Source organism: Borostomias antarcticus (genome assembly GCF_949987555.1).
Source record: "Borostomias antarcticus genome assembly, chromosome: 13".
Taxonomy (NCBI): domain Eukaryota; kingdom Metazoa; phylum Chordata; class Actinopteri; order Stomiiformes; family Stomiidae; genus Borostomias; species Borostomias antarcticus.
In genome coordinates this window covers 12,084,419-12,106,793 of record NC_140246.1, presented here as the reverse complement: position 1 = coordinate 12,106,793, position 22,375 = coordinate 12,084,419, and the positions used below count along the sequence as shown (strand labels likewise).

Sequence of the window (22,375 nt, the reverse complement as noted above, 5' to 3'; positions counted from 1 at the left end):
GGAATCCGGATATGATGTGAATGTTTCCCAACCAACTTCTGCAAACCGCTGTAGCAGCGCGTCGAAGACTGCACAAAAGTTGTTGATACATTTTGCCCCGCGCGTCAACATCTGGATTAACGGTAGACTGCTTTTGTTTGGCAACTTTTTGGCAACTTTTTACATTGTTTCCAATTGCGTCCAGCGTGTTTTCCAACGGGAGGGCGTTTCGCAGTGAAGGAAGGATGGGAATAATTCAAATTTGAGGCAGGGTTGTCATGTTTGAAAGTAAGGTAAGTAGGCTAGGATACTTATCAACATGTAATGCTTGTTTACACAACTATCCGTTGTGGGTTGATAAGAAACATACCAAACCTATGTTATGTAAACCGACAAGTTGAATAACCCATCATGGCTTTCCACAGTTTATATAAAGGCAGAGGGAAAATTTCCACGAAGTTTTAACGACACACTGCAGATTGACGTCACTTTCTTCTCTGTGAAGCAGGCGGTTCTCATGGGAATTGGTTTCTTGTGTAATAGCTGCTTCATTGCAATTTCTTTACTCATAGGACGTTTTATTTTGACAGAGTTGAGGGGTGAGGAAAAGGAGAATCTTTTCTGCCGTTTGTCTCTGCCAAGAGGACAGTCTCATGTCCACGGAGACCGTCCTGCCTCCGGAAGGGCCTGCTTTGCCCAGGACCGACCACCAGCAGGAGACCAGTCATCTTCTCTCAAACTCTCACGGTAAGACACGATACTACCCATCTCTGTAACACCAGAGATACCCTCCCTATCTGACTATGAGAGTGTGGGATATAGACTTTTATTTTTGTCACCCATAACTACTTTGTGTTTATTTACGGTACTCCTTCAGATGACTTCATTTATGTTGCTGGTATTTGACCATGAGTCACAGAGAACAAACACTATACAGTCAAAATGGAAAATGACTCATCAAAAAAAGCATAACGTTGTTTGCGTGCTTGTCAGCATTAATTTTGTACACACAGGACAATAATGACAACCTGTAAACTAATTTCCCTTAAATTATGTTCATGTGGTTTAGGCAGACATCAGTATCTAGGCTTCAGCATTAGGCATGATAATGTTTTCATTATTTCCCAATAAAGATTGAAGCAACGCCCTGGTGACTATTAGCAGGAAGCACAGCCAATTATAGTTTTTAATTAACTGTCCAGTCGGCCGTAAGATTATCACATGTAGAATAAGCTTGGCCCCATTTTTTTTTTTTCATTCTGTTTTGAAACCAGTCAGCGAAGCGTTAAGCAACCTATTTATACCCCTGCATCATTACAGCACTGTCAGACATAGCAAAGTAGGATGAAGTAAGCAATCACAGCCCCTGTGCTGGTGGAGAATGGATTTTCACTGCTGGACCTTTTCAAAGCCAGCTCAGTTCAAACTGGATATCCTCTCTCTCAAGGGACTCGGTGTGTTCTGAGAATAGACCAATTTATTTCAAACTGTGATCACTAAATACTGAGATAGATCACAGGCACTCACACACACACACACACACACACACACACACACACACACACACACACACACACACACCCTGGTGCTACTCCGTGCTGTAAGTGCGCATCGATCTCGGGAGTCACGCCAGGACTAAAGATTGTCCATATCTCAGCCCCAGGCCGGGATTGTTCCACATCTATCTAGAGCCACTATGTGCGCTGTCCTTTCCACTCCCTCGTCTATCATTGCTTACAAAACAGAGAGCATGACCCAGCAAAGCAACAAATACATCACCTTCCCCCAGCTGAGGAAAAAGACATTTGTTGTGCTTTGCTCAGTCATTCTTCACGTTTCATTTCCGAGAACCTTCCAACAAGAAACCAGGGCACGTGGTTACCAGCACAACATAGCAGCAATACTCACGACACAGCAACAGCAAACAGGCTCTACAGTAACACACAGCAACCGCCAAACAGGCTCTAGCATATCAGCGATACTCGACACACAGCAGCCTCAACCAGGAACTATATCTGCAGCATGCAGTCTCGTCATGGGTCTTTGAGTCATGTGACGTCAGTGACGAAAGACAGTGCTGAAGTGGTGTTTATCAAACAAAGCCGCTTCGTGACAGGGCTAGAGTGTCTTTGTAAAGAGGTTCCTCTTGGAATTATGCGAGTTCCTCTCCTGTCCGTCCACGTACCACCGCAGGTTCTCGGCCGCATATTTTTTCCCATGGAGATGAATGCTGGCAGTAAAACCCTTGGCAAGTAACGCGCAGCCGGGAGCCGCAGCACAGGGAGAGAAAATTGGATCCAGAACTCTGGTGCCGGGTTCACCTGAACCGCTCCTCCTCGCTGCGCTTCGGCCAGAGGACGGTGTTTTATCTGCCGATAGCGGGGCGCCCTCTCTGGCCCCTCTCCCCCGTCCCTCAGAGCTTATCCACGGAGGCGGGGGTGTCGACCCCGAGCGCTCAGGTGGCCTGCTGTACATCTGGCTTGGAGAGAGGAAGAGACATTGTGCACCTGATCTGGATCAGCTAAACTCTTAATGGGGGAACTTTGAAACAATTAACAGATCAAAAATACATGATCTCTCTCTCTCTCTCTCTCTCCGCTATTACCCCATCCTTTAAGTGATACCCTAAGTATTTTGGTGGTAAGTTTGTTTAGTTTGTGCTCATGTTTGGTTTTGTTTGTTTGATCACAGATGCATGTGACAGTGAATCATCAGGAACTACACAATCATCTAGAACTTCATCTCCCAGGGGGCAGTGCTCTGAACAAGGTCACGTGACGGGAGAGAGCGGCTGCGACCCTGTAAGAAGTGAGTATCACATCATAGGAAATCTGTGGGTGGACAACAGGAAATCCTGCTGTTTGTTTCGCTTATATCCATTTCAAACTGTTTTTGTCAAACTGTAGCAACTGCTACTCTCCTTCGCATGTTAGGAAACAGCTGACCAGGCGGGTAGACAGCTCCGTATAAGGAGAGAAGTAGAGCCAGTTAGCTCACCTGTTGCCATTGCTGTCTTGTCTTTGCTCTGTCTTGTCCTAGTGGGCTGTACTGAACAGGCATAATCACATTGGTACATATGACGTTACGTTATAACAGGGTCTCATGTGCACCCTCAAGCTCAGTCTCGCCCTCACTTTTTCCAGAGGAAACGTACCGAGATAGCGCTCTGATAACACCGGAGTCTGGCGGTGTCTGGCAGGGTCTCATGCTAGGGTAATGACCAGCTCTTGGCCCGCCTGTGTCTTGTTCCCCCTCCAAGCCTCAGGCCTGTGTAGTGGGACAGGGGAAATCCTGTTGTGATTTGGCCCTGTCTCCAGAGGCCCTCTGATCAGCCAGCTTCTCCACCATGTTGCTACGTTCACCACTATCTCTCTTGCCTATACTATACTATACTATACTAGGGCTGGGTATCGATTCAAATTTCACGAATCGATTCCGATTCACAAGGTTCAGAATCGATTATAACGTTTCAATTCGATTCAATATCGATTCGGTTAGTGTTACTAAAAATGTTTTTCTTTTTTTGCTGGAACCTTAGGGTGTTTTCACACCAGGGGTTTTATTCCGAAATTGATCGCCTTTCCCTTGTATTACGATTCATTTTGGCATGTGTGAACATAGAAACTGACCGGTTCCGCACCAAACCAACCGCGACGAGCCCACCTGGAGAGGGTGGTCTGGTTTCCCACCTGGAGAGGGTGGTCTCGTCTCGATTCAAGCGTTCTCCCTTACGATTCAGTTGTGGTCTGAAAGCATCTGGCCCTCAAAACGAAAGCTAGCCGGAAACCAACTCCTACGCTATCCCAAATATTGCCGTAGCCTACATAAGGACTCACTACTGTCACTTGTAAATAATGAGCGCCTCTCCTAACTAGGCCGACACCGATTTATTTTGACGGCAAAGTGAATGGACCAGCAAAGGACTTGTCTGGCATGAGCGAGTGGAATGTGACAACGGGACTGAGAAGGGCTAGATTTCTGCACACTGCATAATACGCACTTATACTTATGTAGGTTTTATTCGCCATTCGAAAATAGATCCGCGTCCGTCACATATTATTTTCCTACCGAAACCGCACATAGGTTCCTGCCCCTGTTACAACAAATCTGTATTTTGCATGTAGGCTACAGTATGTAGGCCTACACCCAAAAGTACCATAACCTACCCATGATGAACGAGTTCAGAACTGAGATCAGTCAAAATTGGGTATTCTGCCGTGTGAACACAAACTGGAACTAAGGATAGTTGCAACATTGTATCAATTTTGTTCCGATTCCCCTTGAATCGGAACGAAAAATAGGTTTGAAAACACCCTTAATTACATGACTGCCAAGTTATGCAACACATCAATGCTAGGGCTGGGTATCGATACTGATTTCCAAAAATGAATGAATGAATCATTGAATGAATGAATTAACTATTCATTCCTTCATTTATTCATTCATTCATTAAATAAAAGATTGATTCTGGGATCCATGAATCGATTCTGAATCGATGAATCGATTTTTTAAACCCAGCCCTATACTATACTATACTATACATGGGTTTCTAAGATAGCTAGTAGCTACATTGCCTTATGTGCAGGGTAATAATTGAGACCCAAAGAACGTGTTAAGCACTCATAGACTATGATAGTAGCTGACCTTAATTTGAGTATAACCCTCCCAAGTCTAACATTGTGCTGAAGATGTTTATTTGTCTTAATGACCGAAAAAACACAATAAATGATAGGAGAACCCTCCCACTGGATTCTCCTATCTCTCTGGAAATAACACAACACCGGTTTGATCGGAAAGTTCTCACCATTTGTTGTCGAGTGGAAAGAAGCAGTCACACCGTATTTCCACAGCATGCCCCGATGGTACTTGAAATAATAGAAACGACCTGGTCTACGCTGAACTGCTTGACAACCGGGCCACAGTGACATTTCTTTCTGAGTTACACTGCTGCCTTCGCCACCTGCCTTCTACTGCAGCTGCTGGGCCCGGTGCTGTAGGAGACGTTCAGCAGCTCAACTTCATGTCTTTGGCTACGGCAGGCCTGGTTCGGTGTGAGGTTACTGTCCAGGAAGAAACGAAAGATCTGGACAGTCAGAACAGAGGAACTAGACTCTCTGCTCTTCTCTTAACCTTGTTAGTTTTGCTGCCCTGGAGTGGGAGAGAGAGAGAGAGAGAGGGGGGAAGAGGGAGAAAGAAAGAGAGAGGTGTCGAGTCGAACAAGACGATAGCCACTGGCCGCTTGCACCCATGGAGGTGCGTTGTCCGCTAAACAGGATCTTGTTTCTGTTTGACGCGGCGATTGTTTATTTTGTTTATTTTATTTTTTCTGTTTCTAGGTTGTTTGCTTTCCCTGGGCACTTAGAGAAGTTACCGGACGCCGTAGACTTAGACATAGTCAGACTCGGAGGTCACTCTCTGGCAGGTGTGTGTGTATGTGTATGTGTATGTGTATGTGTATGTGTATGTGTATATGTGTATGTGTATGTGTATGTATGTGTATGTGTATGTGTGTGTGTGTGTGTGTGTGTGTGTGTGTGTGTGTGTGTGTGGAGGATCTGGGAAAGACAGTTTAATACCACAGCTGATGTGGTCCCCTGCAGAAACGGTTTTGGGAATGTGTGAGGGATGATTGAGTGGATTCAGCGTGTTCTAAGTCACTTCAAATAAGGATAGAAGTGTGTGATATTGTGATGAGTACCAGGATGGGTTTTTTTTGCATATGGAACAAATGCCTCTTTAGTTAAATGATATCATATACTGTATTTATATCCTGAGCCGTAAGAAGGGACTGGATTGGTTGGGGGAGATTCAGCCAATCACATTGCGAGTAGGGAAGACGTCGCAACAGAGAAACAGGAAGCCAGCAGGATGTCATCTGACTGACCATATCTACTGTAGTTGGCTCCGTCTGCCTGTTTTCTGAATGGTTGTATACTTATGTACTTGTTCTGCTGATCTGAACAGAACAGGCCCTATACACCACAGAAGTAATAACTTATTGTTGAACTTTGTGATTAGACAACAATGGAACACGTGCAGCTAACAGTAAGCTAACGCAATGCTGTTACTAGAGCAGTTACAGTGTTGCTACATATGGATAAGATTGTAGCACTGAGCTGTTACTGAACTAATCACAGCTGTTACTGAACTAATCACTGTACTTGACTGTATGTCAACATGGAACAGTTATCTAGGATTTACTGTATTTCTGGCTTTTGACACCAATATGTAGCAGTATGAGAGACATGCTGACCTCTAGCATAAAGGCCTGTGGTCGGGTTCTGTTAGAGTGTGACTGTCCTGGGGTGTGTGTGTGTGTGTGTGTGTGTGTGTGTGTGTGTGTGTGTGTGTGTGTGTGTGTGTGTGTGTGTGTGTGTGTGTGTGTGTGTGATCATCTCACGGGGCAGGCAGGCCTTAGAGACGTTTGTGGGTCTTAGGCGTTTGATATCTTCTCCACCCAGAGCTTTGCCTTCACCAGCCCAGCCCAGAATAAATTGCCAAGACCTAACACCAGTTCCAGGTGTTTAATCATCACATTATTCACCAGATTGTCAAATAGTTTTAAGTGCTCTCGTGGATAAAGAATACCTCTGTGCCTAAGACCAGATTTCCGCCTTTTTATCTCAGGGAATTCTGAAGTGACGGAGGAAGGTCAAATGACATGTCTGTCGCCGTGGAGAGAAAGACATTAGGCTGGCCTTTGTGTGTAGCTCTGATTGGGTGTTTTATTCAGAGCCGTCAAGGTTATTACCAGGCTGGGGGGAGTGACCTTTAGGAAGTGGATTTTACTGTCCCACACTTCAGAAGGCACATGGGTTGTTTAATGGATGGGCATCACACAAGAGCCTCCTGCTAATGATACTGTCTTGATTAAGCATCAATTAGTGTTATGCACAATCACACACTGTTACGCTCACTTTATGTGTGTGTGTATACAGTATAATTGTTATTGGAATGCTGATTATGAATAGTCTAAATGTGCCATTTCAGTAGTTTGTTTGCATTGGCATTTTAAGACTCAACTTTCACACACTCAACTTTCACACCAAATTTCAAATTCCGCATTCCAAATTGAGCAGGCAGTACCTTGGGATGTTCATTTTTTGAGAAAAGAACAGCGTGATTGTTGTCGTCACGCAAGATTTAAATCTTTACAGTAATCCCTAGTCTCATCTGACACTGAGCCGTCTGAGGTAAACGCCTGTTAAAAACCCAGCAGTCATTCTGAAGTGATTGCTTACCGGTGGGGTCACGGAATCAAAACCGGTATAAATAGGGTGAAATGCTGGCACAGGGGTTGATTAAAATGGCCATTGTAGTTCTACCTGAGTTGTAATTATTTCCTCATTGTCTTGCCGCTGCAGATAGATTTCATATTGGACATTTCAAGCATCGTAATTAGTATTTCCAGAAGTGCCGACAAGCCTTTTCATTGTGGTATTTTTGAGAAAGAGATTCTAAACACTTCAGCGGGTGTGATTAGATATCCACACCTCCCTGTATGCGAGTGCCGCTATTGGATATCATTGCAGTGATTCAGACACAGGCCACATGAGGATGTTGACTGAGGAGGAAGAAACATATAATTATGTTTTTTTACCGTGTAGGAGGAGGAGAAGTTGCTTAACTAGTCTATGTAAATCAACGACAAGTTTCGCTAGCACTTCACAGGAAGTTGACGTCTAACGGTACTTACGGGTCTACATGCTTTCCTGTATAGTTGCTAGTCATTGTTTTGCAGTTCCACTGAGTTTAGCAGCTGCTGTTTTTACATAAGTGGAATATGACGGTGTAAGCATAGCGACCTTCTAAGATCTGAACTAAACATACTGTAGCGACCTTCTAAGATCTGAACCTTAGCTGATCGGTCACCTTCGAGAGGGACAGAGCAGGTAACGGCTTCAGTATCAACAGCTACCTTGTCTCCAGGACCCCTGAGTGACTCCAGCACTGCTACTCCATCATCATAACCAAGGACACACCACAGGGCTGGTGCTTGTGGTAGAAGTGTGTGCCTGTGTGTGTGTGTGCCTGTGTGTGTGTGTGCCTGTGTGTTGTTAGTGGTGTCTTGAGGAGCCAGCAGAAAAAACATTAGCCACTTCAAATGAGAGCAGTGCATGAGTGGAGGGTAGGGATGGTGGTGGCGGAGGTGGCGGAGGTGGGGGCGGGGGGATTAGAGCCCCTCTAACAGGGGTTTGGCTCCTACATTAAGGTTAAAGCCCTTTTCTATTACAGAGATCTCTGGTGATGTCGCCTCCCTCCCCTCCTGCCCTCTGTGTGTTTGCAGGTTCAGCGCCTCCCCGTTAGGTCATTCAGCCAGCTCCTCTGATCACTAGAGGGTGACCGGAGACCCGGGCCAGACTCCTCTCAGACACAGCCGCCCCCGCGCCTCCTCCGAGCCAGAGGAGCTCAGATCGATACGGCCGTCTCCCGGTTAAAAAGCCTCTCCGAGGCGGAGGAGAGCCCCTGTCCCTTAGCCCCGATCCCCCCCAGCTTAGCCGCTGATTGGCAGCACGGGGACGGCGCGCGCTGACCCACAGCTGTCCCATTAGCCGGGGGTTAATGCTGAGATTGATACCGAGCAAATAAAGGAACCAGGTCTGGGGGTGAGTTGATAGACTGGCTGTCCCTGATCTCTGATCCAGACCTATAGGCTACTCGTCCATATAGACTAGTCTGGACCCATCTTTTTGGTTTAGGTGGTTGTGTTGTTGATTTGATGGGGTACACACTGCTGTGGTGTGTACAGCAGGCAGGGCCGGTGTCTCCTATAGGCAGAGTAGGCAAATGCCTAGGGCCTCCAGCGTCAAAAGTGTTAACTTTCTCATTGGATACAGTACGTGCCAGTGATCATAGACCCAGATTTCTGGGAGCTCCCTCCCCCCAGCAATATATTGATCTGATTGGCTGAGGGCCCCACTGAATGCGATACTCATGTGCGTCATTGCCGCTGACGATAGCCTAAAGTGATGGCCTAACGTTGCATGACGATGGAATGATGGCACCTCAGTCTTTTTTGCTTGATGGTGGGAAGGGTTTCTTTCAAAAGGGGGCCGCCACAGAAAATTCTGCCTAGGGCCTCCAAAAGTCTAGAGCCGACCCTGACAGTAGACCTGTGCATGTGTATGCGTATGTGTATGTGCGGAGGAATCGGTGGAATATGTGAGTCATCGATGTAACTGAACCTGAAAATACCGCCTGCTCCTCCTCCTACTCCTCCCCCTCTCCTCCTCCGTCTCTGTCCCGCTCCCCTCCAACTCCCCCCCCCCTGTCGTACTTCTGTTCCTGCGTTGTTGTTTGGAGTCGTCACTCAGGGAGAGGGTGGAGCAGTATAGGCAGAGAGAGTTTGGCTGCTCCCCCAGGCCTGCTCTGAGTCATGTCATAATTGATCTTTCTACAAAAATGCGGTGGCTGGCTGTGTAAAGCCTCAATCTGTGCAAGATGTGCTTTTACTCCGCCGCCGCCGCCCAAGATAACTTTGCGTTTGGCGGCGCTCCTCTCGGAGGGAAACGCAGCGGCGGCGGAGGAGGGATTTGATGAGGCGCTGCGCAGAGAGACGCCGCCGTGTTCGTCTGAGGAGGGAGGGGGAAGACGGGAGGGGCGTTTAGTGTCAGTCACGGCAGCCAGGTTTCAAGGCTCCGGGTTCTCTTGATCTCCTGCGTTATGCTACATTAGTATCACTCAAATTAGCAGCAACAGAGAAGGGGCAAGGAGAGGCTTCAATGGCAAGGCTTTGGGGGCTCTCTCTCTCTCTCACACACACACACACACGCACACACACACAATGTGAATGTGTCCTCAAATGTGATTCATTTAAGAGAAAATGGCATCTCATTGGGTGTTTTAATGATTTAGATGGGAGTCAGACATATATTAATCTGGCAAAACGTTCCGTTTTGAAATCGAAGGATAATTGATGATAGCCCACACCTCCCATGAGAGCACTGAGAGGCTCAGGTCGTCAAATCAAGCTCTTGTCTTTCAAGTTGTCTTCTCCACTGTAAAATGTAATTAAGCAGAACATGGTCCGAGGGGGTTATTTTTTCCCCCTCAATCAGCAGCGAAATTACTAAATTTGAAATGAGTAAATCCCTGGTGCCCCACTTTCCCTGTCATTGTTATTGAGAGAGAGATGGGGGGGGGGGGGATATTAAACGTTGTGTTAGAGCGTCTCTGCAGGTTCCATTTGAAGACCCAAATTTGAATGATTGTCACTGAGCATTAAAAGTGTTTCGTGACAAAAAAACAGCTGAACAATACTGACTCTCTACTCATCGCACTGGCGCCAAGGAAAGAGAGAAAAGGAGGACTTGAAATGGAGTAAGACATGCTAGTTTGAATGTGCCCTTCTATTGAAATGCTGTAATGAGGAGAAGAAGAGAGGAGGAGGAGGAGGAGGAGGAGGAGAAATTGAGCTAATAGAGTTGAAACAGGTCTGTCACCCAGCATGTCACCCTGGTTGATATGCTCTCCTATCAGAGGAACTAATTTAGTTCAACAGACCTAGATGTCCCTTCATCAGCAGGCCTAGATAAATAGACGTGTGTGTGTGTGTGTGTGTGTGTGTGTGTGGTGGGGGGGGGCTTACAACGCTAGCCATGACTGATCTGACATTAGCATTAAGTGCCATATCAAGAGTGTCACTTTTCTCGGTTCTAATGAAACAAGCTACATTTCTGCATGTGAATCTTCTGAAAGGAGAATGGAATTGCACCCTACCTTCAGAGATATGGGATTGGCAGGGCAAGGGTGGCAAGGAATCGAACCAGGGACCGTGGGGAGACAAGTTGTAGCAGTTTTAAACACTGAACCACTCAGCTTTGTCCACCTCATAGACAGAGGAGACATGCTCCCTCTCTGACCAACACTCTATTAACATGATATTATCAAACCCTCATCTATATTTTTTCCTGTTCTGTAATATAGCGATTTTAATTGGCTCATTGTTGCAGATGAAATGATCACGACTTGGGTTTGACCACAACATGATACTCTAAATGATATCTCCAGCTTTGCGCTGTCCCTTCAAACCTGTCCTCCACCACAATAAAGAAAAGTCCTTGTCCCACAGTCGGAAGGTCAGATGCTAAACGAGCTTTGATACGCCGAAGGAACATTTCAATCAGAGCCCTTTGTAATAGCATTCATTCATTGTGCCATATTTTCTCTCCTCTCTCCTCAGCATAATTCCCCTGGTTTTGCTTCTATAAATACGACCACGGAGATATATGTAATTTCTAATGAGAAAATATATCCCACATGGATGTTTGTTGGGAGGGGAAACCACCCCCCAGGCTTCTGAGGGACGGAGGGGAGCCCTGGCTAGGTCACTGCACATTTACAAATTAGCATTTCAATCAGGCAGGTACAGGGACAGCCGAGCATGAAATGTACATGTTTATGATATGAGCGACAGCGACAAACAAATACCCGGCAAGTTAGCAGAATAGTAATTTCATAGCCATAAGCTGGTTAAAGGATATTATAAAATGGGTTGATTCGAGCATGGACGCTGATTGGCTGAGACCTCGTTCAGCCATGACAATATCGAAGGTACACTCCATCCATCCATCCATGGAATATCGAAGGTATACTTACGGCTAAATAGAATGCTCATACCTCGTTTAAATGTCAGTGCGTGGCTGTTAACAGCAACATTGTAACTATCCAATACCAATACCATATCCAATACCAAATATGAAACGTTGGGCTGGGGTTACATTCTGGCAAAAGAGGAGCACAAAATCTCCCCATTGAAGCGGATGAAGACCACCAAAGCGTGATTTGTGTCTCTGTGGTAACTCGTCATCTGGTAACTGTAAATGAGGGAAACCTCAGTGTTTCACGAGTATAAATAAATGTTTGAAATGAAATGAGTGTCAGCGTCAACAGCTACCCTACTTTAATAACTGCAACTTCAACCGCAGCATCCAAATGAACGTATATAACAAGGAATGACACATTATTGTAAATATTTGTAGCTAGCTAATGCACATGTTTTTGTTTTGTATAGTTTGATAACATTAGTGTCTCATATTTTCTAACGTAGCCTACGTTGCTAGCTTAATCAGCACACTGCTCACACAAAATAGTGACGGCACTCAGCTTTGTGTTGTGGCTACGCCCTCGCCGTGACAATATATATGATATACCACAGGTTCTCGTGCCATATCGCTTTAATATACAACAGCTAGTTCCGACCGCGCATTCTGATTGGCAAGACGCATTCGGACCCGTGCCAATAACCACAATTTACCAATGGGCAAATCACCAGTAAAGGTTTCACTCTGTAAACGCTGTCAGCTGCGTTAAGTTGCCTATAGCAAAGAAGCAACGCTATTTAGCAAAGTTGAACACCACAAACCCATCTTCTTCTTTTTTTTAACAGTGCAGTGCTGTTGTATAAAAGAAAAAAAAACACAATGAGGTCGTGCTTTACTGTGGTTAATAGACACGGCTGTGCTCCCTCTCGTGTTGAACTCTTCTTGTATGTGGCTTTGGTTGAAAACGAGATGTATTTTACCTTTAAAATGCACTCTCTTTCTTTCTTTCTTTCTTTCTTTCTTTCTTTCTTTCTTTCTTTCTTTCTTTCTTTCTTTCTTTCTTTCTTTCTTTCTTTCTTTCTTTCTTTCTTTCTTTCCCTCTCTCTCTCTCTCTCTCTCTCTCTCTCTCTCTCTCTCTCTCTCTCTCTCTCTCTCTCTCCCCACAACTCCATGCAGTGTGTAATGAGGATTATTAGTAGAGGACTACAGGAGGAGTGGTGTGTTTAGCTGGCTGACATGATGTGACATTTGACTAACTGTGCTCCATACAGTTTTTTTTACAGTACATTTGTGGGCTTAGGCAAACACAGCCCTCCTCTCTTACTTATTTTTTTTCTCTTTCTCTCTCTCTCTCTCTCTCTCTTTCTCTCCAGGAGCATTAATATTAAAAAGGGCTGAGCTTTATAGAAACACACTGCTCTAGTTGTTCTCTGAGCTCCTTGCCTTACCTCTGACTCCCTGAGTAGTAATGTGCAAATTAGAATCTTCAAGATGACCTGTTTGACCTCTCTGTTATATTTTCGGTGCTCGACTATTTTAGAATTCTTGTTTATGCAGCTCTGTTTCAGTTGACGTTCATACATATTCCTTCCTGGTACTGTAGGTCTGTGTGTGTATGTGTGTGTGTGTGTGTGTGTGCGTGCGTGCGCCTGCGTGCTTGCACGCGCGTGCGTGTGTGTGTGTGTGCATGCGTGCGCAGACGTGTGTGTTTGTTCACGGGTGATGTAGGCTACCTCCCATCCCTCATGTCTTTGGGGTACAATTTTGAGTTCCCTCCTGCAGGACCTATTTTCCGTGACGAAAGTGAAGGTGTTGATACACAGTTTTACATACCGAGCGCGGTGGCGCAGCGGCCCGTGCTCTCCAGACTCTCTCCAGACGCGCCGGCGCTCCGTCCCTGTGTGGCACAGCCACTGAAGACTCGGTGACAAATGGCAATTATATTTGTGTGTTCTTTGTGAATCCATCAAACACTGGCCTTTTAAAAATGCTCCCCAGATATTTGAGGCTGTCAGCTATGGGAGGGGGCGGGGGGCGGGGACCAAATTGGGTAGTCTGCTTAGACAGTCTGGAGGCTCTGCACTCCCCCCCCCCCCTTTACCCAGCTCCCCCCAGTGACGAGGCTGACAGCCTGTGCAGAGAGATACCATGTTTTATTCAACTACAAATGTACACCCTCAACAGTTGTTGATGCGCAAGAAATAGGGCGGTTAGAAGTCCAATTTGAGGCGGTGTGTTTTCGCTCGCGCCCAAACACGGCGTTTTAATGCAGCCTGTCAGCTCGTGCGCAGCTGGCGTCTCCGGGAGCGCGGCGCCTACCTAGGCCCCGCTGGTACACGCCTTGGCGGTAAACCACACAACTGTTCAATTTTAATAGCTTATGATTATTTTAAACTTGTGGGAGTTGTTCATATTTGATTCGGGATATGTTTCCTAGTCCGAGGGCGAGGCACACAGCGGTGCATCTATATTGTATCGCGGCCCTGCAGGGCGTACCGTCGTCAATCGACTCGATGTTTTCACTGATCCCGCTCTGATCCAGAGCTTTGGAAAGCTGTAGATTGTACATTGTAAAGTTACCGTTCTACCTCACACTATTTGGTCACAAACTCAATCTAACCCCCTCGGATTCACTTATGCAACTGTAGGCTATACTGGCTGATGTAGAAATGTTCCACACCTAGAACTATCTAGCTGTGATGCGTCTAGTATAGCTAATAGGAGCTACTGTGGATCTCTCCTAGTGCATTTCATCCCAGCTGTCGTGGTTCTGCGTAGTTCAGTCAGTGTCATCTCTGACAGAGCCGTCATTACCAGGATCAATGATTATGAATATTACTCCTGTTCCTTCATTCATTACAGTCCCCTGTGTGTCTCGCTGAGGATAAAAATAAAGACCCACACAGAGAGAGAGAGAGACCCACACAGAGAGAGAGAGAGAGACCCACACAGAGAGAGAGAGAGACCCACACAGAGAGAGAGAGAGACCCACACAGAGAGAGAGAGACCCACACAGAGAGAGAGAGAGACCCACACAGAGAGAGAGAGAGAGGAACCTGTTCTTTCCCCGGGCTGTGGGCGGTTCCCCGGCCGCCACCGGCGCTGCTCTGGGGCTCGGCGCCACGCCGGTAAGGCTGAACCGCCGCTTTAACGCGCGTCCAGGGCTCCGCACGGCGGTTTCCGTAACAGCCAGTATTTAGACGCGGTGAAATTGAGAGCTTTGGCTCGCCCGGAAGGCAGAGCTGCTCGCCCTCGGAGCGTTTCAGGCCTGCTTGTCTGAGAGCGACCCCTGACGTGTTCACGTCTGACCTCGAGTGAGTCCTTAGAGAGGACAGGCTGGGCTACTATGCCAAATGATGGGTAGTGCATGTACACTATAGGGTTGTGTACTGTATTAGTGACTGTATTACACATGTTTTTGTATTCAGAAATTCAATTAAGAGTAGAGTATTGAACTGAATAGGATAATGGCTATGAATATTTCAATAGTGAGACAGTGAGAGACAGACAGCCGCGGTATGCGTTTTGAATTCACAATCCAGGCCTGTACTGTCACCTCTTCACGATTGGCTGCTTGTTGTACAGTAGCGTGCTGTGCTTGTGTGGTCAGCACGAGGCCACATCATCAAGCGCGCGGCTTAACTCCCAGGCATAACGAGGGCCGCCTTGACAGGTCCGGACGCGAAGCAACATCACGTATCCTTGAATGAGCCTCCTTGTTAGCCATCCTTAGCCCATCCCGCAGTGTCATACAAGCGCCCCGTGGGCAAACCTGGACTTAAAATCACGGCATAATTAATTTTCCCCGGTCAAGCCCAGTTGTCTAATTCCAATTGCGTAGATCCTGGTCCCTCCTGTGTCTGTGTTTGTTTATGAGGCAGACCTCGCCGAGGGGAGAAGGCGGCGGGCTCTCGTATTTAATTGTGTTGTTTCACATCTGCATTCTCCTCAGCCTTCTCCCTGGGTGATGAGCTGTTAAAAAGCAACAGGTCCGGTTTCCCCTCTCTTGTTAACTGTAATTGCACTTGTTGGTGAGCTGACAGAAGGCGAGAGAGAGAGATGGGGAGACGAGGAGACAGAGAGAGAGAGAGAGATGGGGAGAGAGAGAGAGAGAGAGAGAGAGAGAGAGAGATGGTGAGACAGAGAGAGAAAGAGAGAGATGGGGAGACAGAGAGAGAGAGAGAGAGATGAGGAGACAGAGAGAGAGAGAGAGAGAGATGGGGAGAGAGAGAGAGAGAGAGAGATGGGGAGACAGAGAGAGAAAGAGAGAGAGAAAGATGGGGAAACGGAGAGAGAGAGAGAGAGAGAGAGAGAGAGAGAGAGAGAGAGAAAGAAAGCAGTATCATAATCAGTTTGCTGTTTGCATCCACTTCTCTACTTCAACACTTCGGAGCGCAGGTAGTAATTCTCGACACATCAAGCCTTTTTTTGTGCCGTACTCTCTAAACTTGTCTGGGATTACGGTCAGGCGTCTTCGCCACTTGTAGGGCCCACCTACGTCAGGGCGAAATGCAGAGTTGGTAAAAAGTAAGAGGGATGTGAAAATAGAGGTTGCCAGAAAGTACAGCGCACCAAAAGGATGGATGAATAATTCACAGGCGGCTCAGTCAGTCACGGCGACGCCTCTCTGATGGTGACGGGAGGTGAGGGAGAGATGGAAGAGCGAGGGATGAGACGGAGAGAAAGAGATGCGGAGGAGTCCCAGAAGGGCTGAATGTGCAGAAGCCCTTCCCCCTGAACATGCCACCTCTGTACCGTCAAACCGTTCTCTCCTCTCTCATTCTCTCTCTCTCTCTCTCTCTCTCTCTCTCTCTCTCTGTGTCTCTCTCTCTCTCTCCCCCCGTCACTTCTCTCGCTCATCATTGGAATTGGAACTCGCCCGGAATCTTTACCTCCACTAAAGTTTGCTTATGCCTCACTTTTCACAGCCACAAATCATAAGAAACTGTCTGCGCCATGGAAACTCTAAACATCACCCCTCGCTGATCATGAGACCCCAACCGTTAAATCACACAGGAAGAATGTTCTCAATCAAACATGGTTCCAGCTGAGAGAGAGAGAGAGAGAGAGAGAAAGAGGGAGAGAGAGAGGAAAAGAGAGAGAAAGATAGTGAGAGAGAGGGGGGGAGAGAGAAAGAGAGAGAGAGAGAGAGGGGGGGAGAGAGAAAGAGTGTGAGAGAGAGAGAGAGGGGGGGGAGAGAGAGAGAGTGACATTTTATAAATAACTTCTCCTCCTCCCTCCCCAGCCCAACCTCAGGCGCAGCCCCAGCCGGGGGAGGGGCAGATCGGCGAGGGCGACGCCTCCTCCTCCCGCCCCCCCGCCTCCGCCGCCGGCGACCAACAACAGCACGGTCTCCGCGGCGCCCCGGCGCTGAGCAACGGCCACGGGATCCCGCGCGGCGGCGGGGGTGGCGCCCCTGGCGTGCACGTGCGGGGCGGAGCCGCAGGGCAGGAAGCAGCCGTCGCCCGTGTCCCAGAAGATGCAGCGGAAGCTGAGGTCCAGCCTCTCGGTCAACAGCGACAGCAGCCGGCGGAGCAAGGCCAGCTCAACGGGCTCGCACAAACCCGGGAGCCTTCCAGAGGGTGAGCCACACACACACACACACACACATACACACACGCTCTCTCTAGACTTTGTCAGCCTTGTCGGTGCCAATGTTTCCCAGTCAAAGTCGCTTTGCGCCGGTAGTCCCCCCCCCCTTCCCCCAGTGTCCTCCTTTTAATAATGGCTGCCACGCTCGTCGTTAGAACTCATTAAGTCCACCCTCAGCCCGCTCCTGCGGCCTCACGTCCTCCGTCAAAAACGCGTGGCGGGCGCTAGCGACCGAGCGGGAACCGTCGTCACCTTGTCAAGTGTGAGGCCAAGGCGAGGAGCGTAATGAACCTGATCGGTGTCCTGTTAACATCGGTCAGCTAGGTGTGACCTGCTAACAAGGCCGAGGGGGCCCCCCTGGGGCGCCGGCCCGCCGTCGACTCCGCCTCCGGCCCGGAAACCCCTCGCCGTCTCGCCGTCTCGCCTCCCGCCTTTCCCCGCGAGCCGCCGCCGTGTCCCTCATTAATTGCTGTCTGCGAATCACACCTTTCCTCTCATCAGCTCTCCCCTTCTATGCTTCCTGTCTGCTCGATGCACCTGCTGTGCCTGCGTGTGCTTGTGTGTGTGTGTGTCTGCCAGTCTGTCTGCCTATGGGTTTGCCTGCGTGTCTTCTCCCGTACCTTCCCCTGCTTTGTCTCCGTCATATTTGACACCGGTCAGGACCGAGGCCTTGTGGCGATAACGTTACTAGTGCACCGCCGCATATTCCTACAGGATTGACAACAGAGACGGGAGAGCTGTTACTGTATTCCGCAGAGTTTAGTTGACATATGCAACGGAGTTCAGTGAACAGGCTAACAAGCGATAGATAAATAGAAAGTTCCCAGTGAGCGGAGAGGACAGCGTCCTCCGGGGAGCTCCACAGGCGTCGCGTCCTCCACAGGCGTCCGTCCGGCTCTTACGTCTTAATTGGCAAAGGAAGAAAAAAAACACAACCAGAAGAATAACAGCCGCTCAATACGTCTGTCTCATTATGCCTTTTGTGTTGGTTATTTGTAGACTTGTGCTCTGAATCAATATGTTCTCTCTCTCTCTCTCTCTCTCTCTCTCTCTCTCTCTCTCTCAAGTACTTATGTCCCTCTGGAAAACAGCCAAGCTGTTGTGTTTTAATGTTTACATGGATTAACATAATCTGTTTGCCTGTGAAATGAGCTTCTAAACAGGCAGGGTAACGCTGCAGGAGGAGTGAAGCTGGCCTTAGCTCAGGGGATTGTGTGGCGGCGCTGCCGGCATTCCTGGCACACGCATGTCTCTGTCTGAGAGGAAGCTGTGATAGGGAGGAGGCTGGTTTCTACTGCCTGGTGGATCAAAGGATTCTGTGATTACACGTTGTTGTTCTTGTTGTTGTTGTTGTTGTTGTTGTTATTATTATGTAATCAATTGCCACCTCAGAGCTCTTCCAAAGAGCCTCTTTAGGGCCTGTTTGGACTGGGCTGGCGATGCTGCTGAATGCTCCTCTCTCTTTGGCCCAATCCCAATACCCCCCCTTAGCCCTAGCCCTTGGCCCTACCCCTACATTTTGCGCGTTCACGCGTAGGGTAGTGTGTCCCATTCCTTTTAGCTTCAAGGGCTAGGGGGCATATCGAGGGCTAGTGGACGTTCAAACAGCCCCCCAAAACGAGCGTTTTCAGATGCTGACTTGAAACCGAGGGGTAGATGAAAACTCACACAATGCTTTGCGAACCGAGGCAGTGATATGAAACATAGCTGCCGGTGCCGTGAAAAACCATGGGGTAAAAGCCCAATATCTTTGCAAATAATCATTCAAAAATGTAAAAATCCTTGGAAAATCTTAATTTAATGTAGATGCAAAGGAACATGTCATTGGATCGTTATGACACACATTTCAGAAAAAAAACGCATTTCATTGCGTTTTGATGTTCCAGTAAGTTACTTGTAGGCTATGGTGCAATGTTGAATCTAATCTAATCAATAGAACTTTGTGTAAACAACGGTTTTTGAGTGACAGTTGATTCCAAGTCGAGTGTATGAAGTCCGAAAAATATTCCAGTAGGCTAGCCTTTTTCTGCTCTTCCCTGCTCATCTAATATCAGTGCATTTCTATGGGCAGGACTAACGTTAACAGCCGATGTGTAAACATGCTTCCTGGCTGTACAAGTGATTAATCTGTCTTGTTTTGTCCTGGAATTTGGTCAGATGTGTCACTTTAATAATAGTAATCATACTGTAACATCCCAGGGACTCCACGGAAAATCAACTAATAAAATTCCGATTGAAGACGTAGCGAGTGTTGTCCCATTTATTAGCTAAAGATTTCAACCCCTTTCCCCTTGTGGCTCCGTTCTGAAGGGCCACTACCTCGTCGAGGGCACTCCAAAACTAGGGGCTAGGGCTAAGGGGGAGTATTGGGATTGGGCCTTTGTCTCTCTCTCTCTCTCTGCCCCTGGTCATGCTGGGAAGGCTGGCATGCTTTGTGCTGCATGGGGTTGGCCTCTCTCTATTTCCCTCTCTCTCTTGTCTCTCTTCTGCGCTGTTTGTGTGTGTCCGAGCCAAGTCTCTACCAGTACTAAGGCCCTCCAGTAAACACACCCTCCTCTCTCTCTCTCTCTCTCTCTCTGTCTCTCTCTCTCCTTCTCTCTCTCATCTCCTTCTCAGTTTGAATGTTTTGCTATAACTGGCTGGACCAGCTTGTTTCGTGTCGTGCTGCTCCCTCTGTTTGATGTCGGGCCGTTGGAGTTTTCCAGATGTCTCTGCTTATTTCCTCCGAGCGCCGTCTCCTCTCCTCGCCTCCACCCGGCCCTCTCAGTCCCTGACATCAGACACGAACGCTCTCTCTCTCTCTCTCTCTCTCTCTCTCTCTCTCGCTCCCTCATTGAGGTGATGGCAATTTGCGACTCTTTTATTCCCCATTTCCTGCTTTGAGGAGATATGTTGTCCAGCTTGTCTTGTATACTTGAACCCCTTATTTCTGTCTCACACACTCCCTCTCTCTCCCTCTCTCTCTCTCTCTCTCCCTCTCTCTGTCTGTTTCATACTAATCGGTGCTGATAAATTATACATCCAAGGGAATAGCTAAGATGGCCAGATGCTTATTGCCTTGTACTGTGTTTGTATCGTGTTCACAGTGTACCAGTCTAATAGCTGATTAGCCCACAGCGCGGCTCCTTCAAAGCTCAGTGAACTTGGCAAAGGTCACGCATTTAGCCGCAGAAGGAGCAAGCGCCGGTGTGCCGCGCGGGTTTGCGAACGCGCCAGGCCCCGCTACTCCGCAGCAGTTTGTTTTGTTACATCAACACATGAGAGCCGCTGTGCACACTGTAGATAAAGCATTTCAAATGAAAGTTTTTTTTGTGTTTTTTTTTTAAATCCCTTATTCAGATAGAAGAGCATGAGTTTTGGAAACACGGAGTGTTTTCCTCTGGCGCCTCCCCGTCAGCCCGCTCCCTCAGCTGCGCCGAGATGGAGATAATCAGATGCGCTCAAACTTCTGGCGGACACACTCTCTTCTTCGTTTCATGTCTGGCCGTCCGTCCACTGCGCCGCGCGTATCTCCCGCTGGTCAGCGCGAGCCGAGCTCTCGGGTGGAGGAGAGAGGAAAAAAGAAGGGGGAAAAAAACACGAAAAACCCTCTTTCTTTGATTAATCAAACATGAGGATCCAGCCGTCTAAAGCCCTCTTCGCCATCCTCTCCCCCCCCCCCCCCCCCCTCCGACCCCCCTCCTTCCCCCGAACCCCAATCAGAACAGGCCTCTCTCTCTTTCTCTCTCTCTCTCTGTGTCTCTCTCTCTCTCTGACCACCTGAGATGGTCTGATGAAAGCCATGCAAATGCCCCCTGCGTTCCTGCATCCGTCTCCACATGTGTGCAGCACTCCAAAGCCGGGGGGTTGGGGGGGGGGGGGGGGGGAACGGCTCTCGGCTCTCAGTGTGAGGTCGCGAGGCCTTTCCATACCAGCCCCTCCAGGTCCAGGGGGGTGGGGCAGATCCAAAAGTCGTATCTCTGTTCACCATTGTCTCTCTCTCGGTCCGGCTGCCTGCCGACAGGCTCGTTCGCGCCCCCGGACCCGAAACGCGCGTACACCGCTTCCTGTATCATTATATGTATTTTTGGCGCATCTTTTCCGGGCGGGGGGGATTTCCAGCGATCCTCGGACCGACCGGCCGACCGGTCCTTCTCGTACGAGCGACGATGCGGACCTGCGAGACGAACAATAGAGCCGAGCTGCATCTTGTTTTGGCGAGGCGGGGGGGTGGGGGGGGCGGGGGTCTCCGTGGGGTCTTGAACAACGCTGTGATTTGTCCCCCTCCGCTCCCTGGCCCTGGGGGAGGAGCCACGGGGAGTTGGGACGTTAATCAGCGGCATTAGCGGCCGGCAATTTGCCGGAGAGAAAAATCTCGGACTTTTGCTAATCAGCTTTATGTGATCAAGCCGGCCACGTTTCCATGATAATGCCCCAATTATTCAACCGGCGGCTAATCAAACCTTAAAGTGGTTGTTGGGTCCTTTGAATTTCCCCTGATTCTCCTCTAGCTGCCCCGCCCGCTCAGCGGGCTCCCTGCCCGCCGCCTCCCCCCCCCTGCCGGGCACGCCAACGCGCACCTCTACGGGGGCACGTACATTACACACACGCGCGCACTCGGACGCATGAACGCACTCCGCTAACTTCCAGTGAAAGATCAGCGGGAGTCGGCCCGAGGAGACGATCTCTCTCCCCGACGTCCAGCTGGCTGGCGCCGGGGCGGTCTCTCAGAGAACCGTGGTTCTGTTTTGGTGTCTTTGCCGCCCGTTTATTTACCCCTCCCCTCTTCCACATTCTCCCCTGGCCCCCCACCCCCCTAGACTGCTGTGTCCACTGCATCCTGAACTGCCTGTTCTGCGAGTTCCTGACACTGTGCAACATGGTGGTGGCCCAGGCCTCGTGCGGAACCTGCACCCCGGAGGCCTGCTGCTGCTGCTGCAGCGACGACATGGGGGACGACTGCAACTGCCCCTGCGACATGGACTGCGGCATCATGGACGCCTGCTGCGAGTCCTCCGACTGCCTGGAGATCTGCATGGAGTGCTGCGGCATCTGCTTCCCCACATAAGAAGGCCCCTCGCCGGGAGGAGGAGGAGGTGGGGGGGGGGGGGGGTCCGGACTGGAGCTGGAGCCGGGGTCGGGGTCGGTCGGACAGGGGAAGTTGGGGCCATTGCTGCCATGTTCATTGACCAGCACAGACATGGAGAGAGGAAGAGTGTGGATTGGTTTTGGTTTGACTGGCTGTGAGGGAGACTGTGTGTGTGTGTGTGTGTGTGTGTGTG

The 22,375-nt window shown here is 48.8% G+C and overlaps 1 protein-coding gene across 1 annotated transcript; it reads left to right on the top strand.

The window, feature by feature from the left end:
* Positions 1-632: 632 nt before the first annotated feature.
* On the top strand, positions 633-22,161 carry mdfic (MyoD family inhibitor domain containing; the record flags this gene model as incomplete). The annotated part of the gene is made up of 4 exons (XM_084447774.1): positions 633-726; positions 2,671-2,787; positions 16,898-17,104; positions 21,914-22,161. 4 exons carry the CDS (start codon positions 633-635, stop codon positions 22,159-22,161), a joined length of 666 nt encoding a protein of 221 aa, XP_084303900.1.
* Positions 22,162-22,375: the final 214 nt, after the last annotated feature.